This window comes from Peromyscus leucopus, chromosome 3 (assembly GCF_004664715.2).
Source record: "Peromyscus leucopus breed LL Stock chromosome 3, UCI_PerLeu_2.1, whole genome shotgun sequence".
NCBI classification, from domain to species: domain Eukaryota; kingdom Metazoa; phylum Chordata; class Mammalia; order Rodentia; family Cricetidae; genus Peromyscus; species Peromyscus leucopus.
This window is the reverse complement of record NC_051065.1, coordinates 58,811,469-58,824,683: the sequence shown is the minus strand read 5'-3', so window position 1 is coordinate 58,824,683 and position 13,215 is coordinate 58,811,469. Positions and strand designations below refer to the sequence as shown.

Genomic DNA, 13,215 nt, shown 5'->3' with positions numbered 1-13,215 from the left:
TCTTAAGTTATTACATTCTCAAGTTATTCTTGTTTTATAGCAGTCTTTCTGAATTTGGATAGCAAGTATATATGACCTCAATTCGCTGTTCCCTGTGATTTCAGGATGGCAAGCTTACCAAGGAGGAGATTGTCGACAAGTATGATTTATTTGTGGGCAGCCAGGCCACAGATTTTGGGGAGGCCTTAGTTCGACATGATGAGTTCTAAGCTGCAGACAGAGGAACCTACATTTCTTCTAAAGTAATTTATTTTTACAGCTCTGGTTTCACATGAAATTGTTTGCGCTACTGAGACTGTTGTTACAAACTTTTTAAGACATGAAAAGGCATATTGAGATAATGAAAACCATCCCGTCCCCATTCCTCCTCCCCTCTGAGGGACTGGAGGGGACCCGTGCTTCTGAGGAACAACTCTGATTAGTACACTTGTGTTTGTAGGTTTACACTTTATATAATGTATAACATGGTGTGTTTATTTTTGTATTGTTCTCTAGTTGGGAGTATAACATGAAGGATCAAGATCCTCGACCCACACTTGTAGACAGATATTAGCCTTCACTCTTTCTCACCCCTTACCACACATTTTTTTGTAATTCTCACTTAACTAATTTTTTTAAAAGCCTGAGATCAATAGAAATGTTCAGGAGAGAAAAAAAAGGAAAAACCTGTACTCGTGATTTATGTTTAGAGAGAGAACGCTTTATCTTGCCTGTTGAAAAGCCTCATTTTACAAGTGGCCGTTCGGTTGTCACAGGCCAACCCCTGAGCCTGCCGCCGTCTGGGCGAGGCTGGATCCCTGTGCTGCAGAGCAGCTTGACGCAGCGTGACTTCATTCTCCCCCCTTAGGACTAGCTGTTTGCTAATTCTGTCAAGCACAGCTGTGGTGGGAAGAATTGGGGCCAGTGTCTTGAAAAATGAATCAAGTAGTGTGTATGATCTCTTCACAGGGCTATTTCTAGCTCGTTATAGAGCTGTTTCCAACTAGAAACAGCTGGAAAACGAAAGGAAAAAAGTGTGTGCAGGGCATGCATTTTATTCTGATTGTGTACCTATTGAAGTCACTGTAAGACCCCATCCAGCCCCTTCCTAGGAATCAATCTTGCTTTTACTGCAATTACAATTGACTCTTTTCCAATCATGTCGTTGAAAGTGCCTTTAACGGGAAAAATAATTACTGAATGGGAAATTGCTTAAAAAGCCACAAGATGAATGACTTGGGCACCTTACATGAACGCATTGAACCCTGATACAGTGGGGAGTTTTCCCTTCTTTTTCTCTTATGGACAATAGCTAAACAGCAGTATTAGTTCCAAGCTTGGTTGCAGTGTTCCTGTCTTGTGGGCTCGTTTCTAAAACCTCATGCTGCTGACTTGACCAGGGATCCTCATACCTCAGAACACAAACCACTCTGTCAGGCCTCTGCTTACCAGAGCTTGAGCTCTGACTCAAGGATGGAAGGACATACAGAGGGCTCTTTGGTTTGAGGACCACTGCTCACCCTTCCTGTTTTTAACCCATCGCATCCCGTTTTGCCATCTCCCTTCTCTCTGACACTAAAAGGTGGGGTAGGTAGGAAGGTCGTGGAGCATCAGGTTGCCGTCCTTATCAAAACCCCATCTGTTGCCAACTCCATTTACCCATATTTTTGCAACCCAATATTTTGGTCTCTTACTAATGGGCCTCTTAAGAAGAATTATTGTATTCCAAATCTTTAACCCTCAGGTTACTAAGATAAATATATATATATGTATAATCTTTATTATTTCCTATATCTGAATAATACATTCAGGTGGTGCTGGGTGATGGTCATATCTGAACCTAGACCTACCCTTTGGTCTTCCGCAATCCTGTTGAGGTAGGCTGCTTGGTGTGGTAAAGAGCCAGGTGTGGTGTAACTTCACCCCAGCCATTGCATCAAGCTCTTGATAGCAGATACACTCGATGTTTTAATCCCAGGATAGGAGTAATGAACATTCTCTGCCTTCCAGATCCTCAACTCTTTATTGTTAAGGAGACCAGAGATAATTAATGCCACCAGCCCTGGCTTAGAGAGGGTGCATCATACACTGTGTGGCAAGAGGGCCTTACAGCTCGTTCGGTGCACAGAGCCTAACACTGATGTAAAGTCACACACTTAACCAGCAAGTTTAGTGTGTTAGGGTGACCTGTTCTGGACATGGGGTGCTCAGCGGCAAGAACTGCTCTCATCTCCATGAGCCCCACGTAGTGTTAAATCAAGTCTGAGGCGGTGAGCAGTGGCTGCATGTCCATAGGGTGTGCTCTGTGAATGCTAAGCTCTCTTGAATTTGAGTATTGGTTCTTTTTTATAGAGTGTAAACCAAGTTTTATATTCTGTAATGCAAACAGGTACCTATCTGTTTCTGAATAAAACTGTTTACATTCATCAGGGGCTTATGTGTCTTTCATTCTCTTGGAAATGGGATTGTGTTCCAGGACAGCCAAGGGCTACATAGCGAGACCCTGTCTCAAGAAACCAAGAAAGGGCTGGAGAGACGGCTCAGCAGTGAAAAGCACTGACTGCTCTTCCAGAGGACCCAAGTTAAATTCCCAGCACCTACATGGCAGCTCACAACTGTCTGTAGCTCCAGTTCCAGGGGATGTGACACCCTCTCACAGACATACATGCAGACAAAACACCAATGCACATGAAATAAAAATAAATCATTTCTTAAAAAGAAAGAAGGATGGAAGAAATGGGATTGTGGCTTAGAATTCTGTGGTAAAATGTCAAAGAAAAGGAATTCTCCCAGAAGGTCCCCCATATCTCCCCACCAGGCTGAGAGAGACCACTGACTTCTCCCTCACACTTAGTCCTTTCCTCTTCTGGGGTTTCTGGTTGCTTCTCACTGCTATGACCCTCCTGCCTTCCAGTGCATCATTACCTGATACTGGCACCCAGCATACCTTGAGTATAATTGAACACACATTTATCTTGGTTTTCATTTCAAAGGAGCTCATTTTTCCAGGAGCAGCAGGTGTAGGAAGAGGGTAAGGTAAAATGTTTTTAGCACTTGAGTTTGATTTATAAATGGTACTGAGACATGCAAACTCATTTTGAGGACGTCACAGGATTAAAGCGCTAACTTTAATCAATGCACAGCTTTAAGTGGATACATTCATTTAGCCAAGTGGAGGAGAACGCCTAGAATAATTCTGTTTGAGATGAGGGAGCAGAGGCAGCTCCGGCCATGGCCGCCACAGCCTAGGCTGCAGTAGCTAGGAGACACCGCATAGGTAAGTTCTTTTAAATTCCCTGTAGGTGCTTGGTGGTCGCTGCCTTTTTCCCACTGCCCCATCCTTACAGCAAGGGAGAAGGAAAATGACTGAAAAGGAAAGTGTTACCCATGCACCAGAAGCAGCCCTTTCTCTTACAGTTCTCCAGGAGTGAAGTGCCCCTTAGGAGTAGAAACCATGACTGTTGAAATGGCCTGCATGGGAACAGCAACCTCGCTGACAGGAAGTCAGCAACAGGAAGTGAGACTGACTGCCGGGAGTGCTACTGCTCCCCTTCCCGCCTTTCCTTGCGTTAGGGGTTAAATGGAGAATGTAGAAACTAAATGTGGTGTTCTGCTTGCCGCCAGCAAGCCAGTCGAGGGTCCTTAGTGAGGGCCAACTTTGCTGGAAGAGACAGTAGAAACTTCAGTTTTCTGAGAGCCAGGCATGTCGGATTCGTCTGTCATGGGCTTCCTGCACACCATCTCCAGGATGCAAGCCCGGAACTGGAAGGAAAGGTGTATGTCATCCTTGTCCTAAAAACTACGTAAACTCCACTTTTAACTACTTGCTCTTGCAGGCTAGACTGCAGAGGACCAGATTAAGAATTTGCAGAAGGAGGGCAGTGGTGGCGCGTGCCTTTAATGCCAGCACTCGGGAGGCAGAGCCAGGTGGATCTCTGTGAGTTCGAGGCCAGCCTGGGCTACCAAGTGAGCTCCAGGAAAGGTGCAAAGCTACACAGAGAAACCCTGTCTCGAAAAACCAAAAAAAAAAAAAAGAATTTGCAGAAGGCTAGGCATACATGGCAGTGCATGCCCTTAACTCCAGCACTTGGGGACAGGCAGGCTGATCTCTGAGTTCAAGGCCAGCCTAGTTTCCATAGAAGTTCGAGGACAGCTAGGGCTACACAGTTTGACCCCATCCTAAAAAGGGGGGGAAAATTACAAAAAACTAGAAGTCTGTCATTACTGATATTATTACTTTTTCACCATAACAGTAGGGATATATAACTCAGTAGTAAGAGTATCTGCCTGGCATGTAAAAGGCCTCATGTTCAATCCCTCACATTGCTAAAAGGCTCCCATCCCATTCTACTCCTTAGAACTACTCAATTTTTCTAGCTCGAAGTCTAGCCTCTCTTCGAGTATTTAGGAACCACCCTCTTCATACATGTGCCTACCAAGAGCTTCCTGGCTTGCTTGGAGTTTATGTAGTTTTCCTCATCTATAAAGCCTGTGTAGCGTCCAGGGTGCTGAGTTAAAACATCGTCTAACAGGGAAAGAACCAGGGTCTAACGGCCCAGGACCTCATGGGAATGTAGATAGACAGCTTTACCTGCTTATTCATGAAGCAGTAGATGATGGGATTGTAGACACATGAGCTCTTGGAGAAGAAGGCAGGGATGGTGACGAGCCGTAAGTCCAGCCCGTGGTTACGGTTGTTGACCATGTACATGGCCAGGGCAGCATAGGGCACGTAGCAGAGACAGAAGGATCCCACCATCACCACCACCATGTGGCTCACCTCCCGCTCAGCCTTCTGGGTCGTCGCTGACTCTTGCTGCTGAGCTGCCACCTGGAATTGAGCCCAAGGGTCATGACCCTCTCACCCGCTCTTCTGGCTGAGTTTGGCTTTCCCTCGAGGGAGGCATGGAGACGGATCTCAGCTCTGGCATTCAGAAAGATCACAGCCTCACTCCCTCTTTCTTGGGTCTTTTACTCCTTCCCTCGCTGCCTCTTGTGCTGGGGACCAGTCCCTCACCTGCTACAGACGTGCTGTACCACTGAGTTGCAACTCCGCCATTTTTCACTCCCCTTCCCTACTCTCGCTAGCTCCTGCTAGTCCTTCTGTCTGACCGTGGATGTTACAGACGCGTCCTGCGGCAGACGCACACGCTCTGTCCCGGAGCCTCCTCTCAAAGGCCACTCACAGCTCTGAGAGTCCTCAGCAACTGCAAGTAGGAGAAGCAGATGAGGGAAAGCGGCACGATGAAACAGAACAGGAAGAGGAACCAGGTGTACGACTCGCTTCCATACTGGGTGCCCACCATGTACCAGTCCGGACCGCAGGAGCACTGCAGGCCTTCGGGGATGAACCTGAAAAGGACCAAGCATTCACTCTGGACTCGCCCTGAGAACGAGCAGGGTAGGAGCTGGGATTCCTGGGTTAGCTTCTCCAGTTGGAAGAATGCCGAAAGAATACAGTCATTCCAGCTGCATGGTAAACTCCCATGTCTCCAGCTGCCCCTTTCCCTTACTTACTCTACCAACGCAGATCCAAGAATGAACGGTTCTACCCAGTCTCTTCCCACATCAGACCACCGCCCTGCACTCTCACCTGCTCCAGCCAAAGAAGGGTGGGATGGACACGCTGATACCAATGGTCCACGTGATCAGGACCACCATCAGTGCATGCTTGGAGTTGAAGCGGACGTTGCCAAAGGGCTTACAGATGACAATGTAGCGCTCCAAAGCCAAGAAAGCCAGCGACCATCCTGTCACTAGACCTGTGACAAATGTGAAACAAATAGGGTAGACAGCCTCACCCAGCCTGGAGCAGAGTACAAATGGAACTGAGCAAGTTCAGAGAATTAAAATGGAGCGGAATGCTCACACATCCTATTTGGGTCAAACTACTCAGGGTAATTAAGGGCCTGCTCTAAACCAAAAGTCCAGCTCCAGGTTCCAATCCTGGAGCAGCATCCTTTGCCTCTTCCTAGCCCCGGTTGCCTGTGGTACCTGCTACAGAGCCCAAGAAGGCCTCCAGGGCACAAATATGGCGGCCAAAGAGGAAGTATCCGTGGCAGCTGGCGATGAAGACGGTGAAGACGGAGAAGATGCAGAAGAGGAAGCCCCCGAGGGATACGTTGACCAGAATGTAGTTGAGGGGCTGCCGCAGCTTTTTGTAACGCAGTGTAGCCACCAGCACTGTGGCATTGAGCGGGGTCCCTGCAAAGAAGACAAGTCCCATGAAGGCTGCCTGGAGGCGGAAGGCCCAGACAGGAGCGATGTGGTACTGGGGCCCATCCCAGGGCCCCACCGAGGAGATATTCTGAAACAGGTAGAACTCGTCTTCTCCTGACATCTTGTGCTTGGGACGCCCTCACCCCCACCTCCAGTCCTCTTACAGATTATTATTCTGCTATTGCCCCTCCCCACAGTACCTTCCTTTAAAGACGTAGTGGGACTTTGATCCTAAGCCTCCCAAAGATGAAGTCATCCCACCCCTCTTTGGCTGGATTAGAGGCCTCTCCATCCCCACCTAAACCTTCCGTGATCCCAAAGCTGATTGTGTTCTCCAGAGGATAAAAGATTGGGGTCAGAGAACCTGGATAGCAAGGCTGGGTGCTGAGGTGGGTCAACGTTGGTTTCTGTGGCCTGGAAGAGGCCGACCTATATCCACTGTAAATGCTGCCTACATCTCATCCCCACCTCTGCTTTGGGCTTCAGGGTTCTCTGTACCTCACCTGGCCCTTTGTAGGTCCCTATCCAGAGAGGCTGGGAATCCGCCTCAAAGAAACAAACAGAAAGAGGATGAGTGGGGAGCATTTTTTAGATTTTTTTAAAAATTATTTTATTTCATGTGCACTGATCTTTTGCCTGCATATGTCCGTGTGAGGGTGTCAGACTCCCTGGAACAGGAGTTATAGACAGTTGTGAGCTGCCATGTGGTTGCTGGAGTTGAATTGAACCCGGGTCCTCTGGAAGAGCAGCCAGTGCTCTTAACCACTGAGCCATCTCTCCAGCCCCCCTTTGTCATAGAACATTCCAGAAGCAGCTGCACCCTGCCTGGGGGTCCAGGGTGTGCCTGAGCCACTTCTCTGTCGTTGGCCCTCTGCCTGAGGTCTTCCTAGTTGGACCTCCAGGCTGCCTCTTAGAACAGGAGAAATGAAACTCCTGAATCAGTCAGGGTCACTGTGGGGTAATGGGCGCCACACTCAGCCTCACACAGAAGATGGAGCAGTGGAAACGGGTAAGGCCGCAATCTCCGAAAGCCTGTCCCTCGTGAGGGAGACACTTCCTGCAGCAAGGATCTACACCCTGAAAGTTCCATTAACCCTCCCCCATCATCAACTGCATACCAAGCGTTCAAATGCATGAGCCTATGGGGACCATTTCTCATTCAAACCACCCCAGCAAACTAAAATACAAGGGCTCAAAAGATGGCTCCGTGGTTAAGAGCACTTGCTGCTCTTACAGAAGACCCAGGTTTGGTTCCCAGCACCCACATAGTGGCTTACATCTGACTGACCCCAGTTCCAAGGAGATCCAGCACCCTCTTGGCCTCCACAGGCACCAGACATGCACATAGTGCTCATACATACACATAAGTAAAAAAGAAAAGAAAACTTCAAAGAGGATTTTTTTAAACGGAGTTTGAACACAGGTACCCTGCACACTGAACAATGCTTCCCTCAAACTATTCAGGTTATTCAGTGAGTGTCTCAGCATCAGGCATGAGATACCTCCCTACAAGTCCCACAGGTCCCTGACAACAGCACACACTACTGCCATTGCTCTTGGATGTCCACCAGAACTAGACTGTTAAGACCCTATCTCTGGCTGGGCGGTGGTGGCCCACGCCTTTAATCCCAGCACTCCGGAGGCAGAGGCAGGCGGATCTCTGTGAGTTCGAGGCCAGCCTGGGCTACACAGTGAGTGCCAGGAAAGGCACAAAGCTACACAGAGAAACCCCGTCTCGAAAAACCGGGGGTAGGGGGGAAGACCCTATCTTTGACTTTGTTGTAAGAGAAATCAAGCTGGAACTCACCTGAAAACGTCTTCTCTGAAGGCTAGCTTTTATGGTGCTATACATGCCATGTGGAGGGGGGTGTCAATTTTGTCCAATAGTGAACCCTAAAGGCTATGATACCCACATATCAGGTAGAGGTTACGGGGGTAGCCAATCACTTCCTGGTTGGATTTTAGGCCTGGCACACAGGAGGGAATTCATACCTGGCACTGTAAATCTTTTTTTTTTTTTACAAGATTGTAAAAAGCCCATAGCTTGGGAGGCCTATCTACATGGTGTTAAACTGCCCCTTAAATATATTTACTTACACACATGGGTTGTGTGTAAGCTGCTCTCGACCTTAGCCTGAGAGGCTTATTTCCGCAGTGGGAAGCAGTTAATGAAGAGACGCAGCTGCTCAAAGGGCTGAGGGTAAATGTCTCCTGAGTGCTCAGCCCTAAATGGAGCATCTATACCCTCTCTCTCTCCCTCCTCCCTCCCTCCCTCCCTCCCCCCCCCCCCCCTCTCTCTCTCTCTCACACACACACACACACACACACACACACACACATAGCTCAGGGACCATCACAGAAGAGAGAACAGAAAGACCGTAAAAGCCGGAGAATGGGGAGGGGGGCTGTAAAATGCCATCTTCTGGACATGACCTCATGGCCTCAAGGCCATCGCAGTCAGGAACCCACTGCTGCTGTGGTTACCTGCCCAGGATCCAGCAAGCAGTCATTGGCACCCAGCACTAACTGACTTGTGGCTCACAGAAACAAAACTAAAAAGGAATGGACAGGAAAGGGGGAGGGAGAGGGGTGCTGGGAAGAGGGGGAGAGGAGAGCTGGGTCCCGGGACTCTGAATTCAGGTCCTCATGCTTGTACACAGCCATTTTGCCATGTAGCGTGCGCCGCCTTCTCAGCCACCTTCCCTTTTTCCACCCTTAGAGAAGTGTGAGAGTGGAAGACGTGGCCTGTATGAGTTGGCTGTCACAGGCCCTGCTAGCCTAGTCACCCAGCCTGGATGACACCTACAGTGTTGGCCAGCTCCCACCATGCCGTTCCTCTTGGCCCACTAGCCTTTTCTAATACAGTGTGTGTGTGTGTGTGTGTGTGTGTGTGTGTGTGTGTGTGTGTGTGTTATATTTTAAGCCTAGACTGGAGAGATGGCTCAGTGCTTAAGAGTACAGTGCTCTTACAGAGGACCCAAGTTCAGTTCCCAGCACCTACATACAGGGGCTCACAACTGCTCTCACTCCATCTTCAGGAGATCCAGCACCCTCTTCTGGCCTCCACAGATACGTGTGTGCGCGCATCCTACATACAATTAAAATAATAAAAAATACATTTAAAAAAACTCTTTAAACAAAAAACAAAACCCAAAGTCATAACCTAGCCTGACCAGGATATTGTTACAGTCCCTGAATCCTAAGTCAAAAGCACTAGGAGGAGACGAGTCAGCCATTTTGGAAAGACTGACATTCCCAGGTGCACACACACATTACCCCACACAGATGCTCACCCACAGGTAGGGTCCTGTGGAGATTACTAGAAAAATCCTACTGAGGATCCAGAATCCCCCTGGGCAGCACCCGAGGACAGAGCCAGAGGCCACATGGCAATTGCTGAACCAGCATTCTGCAAGTCAGCCTCTGCTGTCTGCACACGGTTTTTGACTGCCTTGGATTCAAGACAGCCTTGGCTCTCTTACCCCTAAAGTAAGGCTAAGTGGTAGACACCTCTTTGGCCTCTCTGATATCCAGATACCTGCTCAGACAGCCCCTTCCCATGTCAGAGGGGTTGGGAGGAACCCAGCCCCAGTTACGATGTGATAGACGGCCCAGTGAAGCTTAAGGCAAAAGGAGTATCACCAAAGTACATATTCTCACCAACACACAGCACAGGCACGCCTCTCCAGAGACCCTGAAGCCATGCAGTGAGGGACAGATGGGAGATTCCAAGGAGAGGGCATGGGCAAAGGAGGAAGGCAGGCCCTGACCCAAAAGGCACTGTCTTTCGGCCTCTTCCTTGGCTCACTAGTGCATCCTCATTCTTGGGAATGCTCTTCCTTTGCTTTTTACATTTTTTTTAAGTGTGTACATGTGTATGAGTGTGCACATGTGCCTGTGGGTGTCAGCAGAGGCTGGAAGAGTGTGTCAGATCCCCTAGAGCTCTAGCCTCAGGTAGCCGGTTGTGAGCCGCCCAAGGTAGGTGCTGGGGGCCAACTCTGGTCCTTTACCAGAGTAGCAACTCCTACCTGCCCAGCCCCCACTTTTCCTTCCTCGAAAAAGCTGTCTCCACTTCTGTTTCTAAATATGCTTTCCATCATACTCAGCATTTTCTGTTTCTCTGACCTCCATGGCCAAGTCCTCCTCCCTGAAGAAAAGAGTCCCCTCCCCTCCATTTAGATGCACACTTTAAATGCCCAGCATCCTAGGAAAGGGGATATTTTCTTAATCACTGCAGGGATTTTTCTTCTATTCTCATTAAGGGTTCACAGCCTCTTGTTCCTAAAGAGATTACAGGAGACGTGTAGAAATATATGGGACACCACAAGAGGCCATGAGTCAAAGCAGGAACCAAACACCCTGGAGTGAGAATTCTGAAAGTGAACTCTGATCACCCTGTGAACTTGCCACCCAGGGCCACAGACTTAGTCCAAGCATTCTAGACAGCAGTTCTCTACCTGTAGGTTGTGACCCCTTTGGGGGTTGAATGATCCTTTCACAGGGGTCACCCAAGATCATTGGAAAACACAATTTTATTTATTTATTTATTTATTTATTGATTGATTGATTGATTGATTGATTGTTTGTTTGTTTGTTTGTTTGTTTGTTGTTTCTCTGTGTAGCTTTGGTGCCTTTCCTGGAACTTATTCTGTAGCCCAGGTTGGCCTCGAACTCACAGAGATCCTCCTGGCTCTGCCTCCCGAGTGCTGGAAAACACAAATATTTACATTAGAGTCATAACAGTAACAAAATTACAGTTTTGATAGTAGCAATGAAATAATTTTCTGGCTGGGCGGTGGTGGCGCACGCCTTTAATCCCAGCACATGGGAGGCAGAGCCAGGCGGACCTCTGTGAGTTCGAGGCCAGCCTGGGCTACAGAATAAGTTCCAAGAAAGACACCAAAGCTACACAGAGAAACCCTGTCTCGAAAAACCAAAAAAAGAAAAAAGAAAAGAAAAGAATTTTATGGTTTGAGGTCACCACAGCATGAGGAACTGTATTAAAGGGTCGCAGCATTAGGAAGGGTGAGAACCACTGTTCTAGAAGCTACTCGTTTACATAATTTGGAGTTCAGGAGAGTCTATGCAAGAGTTGATGCAAACCAACTGTTTCTGTGGTTCTGATAGATAAGAATACCTCTCTGGGGGACCTCACAGGGGAGGCACCGGGGCAGGGGGATACGATAAACAATGTCCTCAACAGCAGACACAATGTACCACTAGGTCACTGACTCCCAGGATGGACTCACAGCACGTAAGCCAGAAGCACTAGGTGGGGTGGAATCCCCAAGTCCAGGGAACTCGTCCGCTCCAGGGAATGTCTTGTATCTGGAGGCTTGGGGCGTGTGCCTCCCTGTCCTGGCCATTTTTCTTCTCTGCTTAGTATTTATACACTTCAAAAATTACCAAAAGAATATACGGTCACATTTCATTCCACCCAGGCTCCAACTCCTCCGTCACTCCTTCCAGAGACATCTGGGGTTAGCTTGTGCCCCCGAACACATGTGGGGGTCAGGGGACAGCCTGTGGGTGCTGGTTCTCCCCTTCCGCCGTCTGAGTCGTCAGCCTCGGCAGCGGTCGACCCTACCCACTGGGCCATCTTGCCAGCAGTGTCGCTGTGCTCTCCCTGTAGAGGTGACAGTGAGCTTGACATGTTTGTGACGGTTTTGCTGAGTATGAGCCCCAGGGTTCTCCGGATGCATGGTTAGAATCAGGAAGGCCTGGCATGCGTGAGTAGATATGACAGAGTCCCCAAGGATTTGCCTGACTGAAAGCCATCCTCCTGCTCGGGAGGAAGTGAAGGAGCTCCAGAGGTACAGCAGGGGTCTCTCTAGAAACTTCTATCTGTAGCTTCTTGGATGCAGAAACACATGAACATGACAGGCCTGGAATTCTACAGCATGGACCCAGGGCACAGCCGCTTTGGTCTGGCACTAAACTGCAGGCAGGTGCTGATGGGTTTCCATCAGGGCACCCTCGCCCCACCCCCCTACCCGCCATCCCATTCAGGAAGCATCTGAAAGCATAGAGGGATGGTTCATGATGCCCAGCCCGCAGAGATAGATGGCTGGCAGTCAGGACACAGAATCCTGCTCCAGAGAGGCCATGCAGAGAACAATCCTGCCCCAAACTCAGAACCTCCCCTACCCAGAAGCGCTGGTCAGGACCTAGGTGGAGTTTCAGCTCTGACGCCTCTTCAGAAAAGTCCCCTCAGGAGCAACATCAGCCCCCGACACACCCATCAGGGAAAATGTGCGCTGAGGTCACGGAATGACGTGTTGAGTCCTTTTATTTATAAACCAGTGGACAGCATAGGAACAGCTAAAAAAAAGCTTCTCTGGTTTAAGAACAGATGAGCCCCACCCTCTCCCCATGACTGGTCAGAAGAATCGCCTGTGTGACAGAGACACTCCTGAGCGACAATAATAACACTTTACGGGCCAGGAGCAAAGGAAGGCTGGCTCGGCATCCCCAGAAGTGAGGCCTATCACTTCATAGTCTGGGGTTCTACTCAGGACTCCCCTGAACATCTGTTTCCACTAGTGATTTCTTTTGTGTGTGCACATTCCTGAGACCTTCATTCATTCATTCATTCATTCCACAGCCTCTGCTGTGTGGCGACTACAGGCAGGGTTGCATGGAGAATTTGGTGAGATTGGGTCCTGTCATGTGCTTAAGTGGATCAGGCTACAGATCTGCTGAGGGCCATTGGCACTGTCAGGCTTGCCAAAGGCCAGGCACAGGGTTAGACTCGAAGACCACTGAAGACTGTGCCCACTGGGAGCTCCCCGCTCACAGAAGCCCCTGCCCAAAGCAAGAAAGGGCTCCATATGTGCTAGATGTGGAATAGGCCCAGAGGAGACCACTGTGTCTCCCACACGGTCCTAACACGTGAGCCATGACTTCACCCCTCACCCTCTTTGGGGGTCCTTCCCACCTGTTGGGCTCCCATCCACACCGCCCATAGGCAGTGTGCAGGTCATCTTCATGTGAATGGAAGTTCTCAGAAACAAACTA

At 49.1% G+C, this 13,215-nt stretch overlaps 2 protein-coding genes across 4 annotated transcripts in view; one reads left to right on the top strand and one right to left on the bottom strand.

Annotated features, from left to right (window-relative positions):
• Positions 1-2,408, top strand: part of Calu (calumenin) — a 28,954-nt gene extending 26,546 nt beyond the window's left edge. For all 3 annotated transcript variants that reach the window (XM_028866223.2, XM_028866222.2, XM_037203695.1), the window contains one exon: positions 105-2,408. In XM_028866223.2, the coding sequence (XP_028722056.1) occupies positions 105-209 (105 nt within the window). In that variant the 3' untranslated portion in view covers positions 210-2,408. The remainder of the gene's footprint in view (positions 1-104) is intronic.
• A 672-nt stretch (positions 2,409-3,080) lies between these two features.
• Positions 3,081-6,319, bottom strand: Opn1sw (opsin 1, short wave sensitive). Its single transcript, XM_028866221.2, has 5 exons — positions 5,974-6,319; positions 5,573-5,741; positions 5,166-5,331; positions 4,571-4,810; positions 3,081-3,741 (listed from the first exon to the last, which is right to left on the bottom strand). Exons 1-5 carry the CDS (start codon positions 6,317-6,319, stop codon positions 3,622-3,624), a joined length of 1,041 nt encoding a protein of 346 aa, XP_028722054.1. The 3' UTR covers positions 3,081-3,621.
• Positions 6,320-13,215: the final 6,896 nt, after the last annotated feature.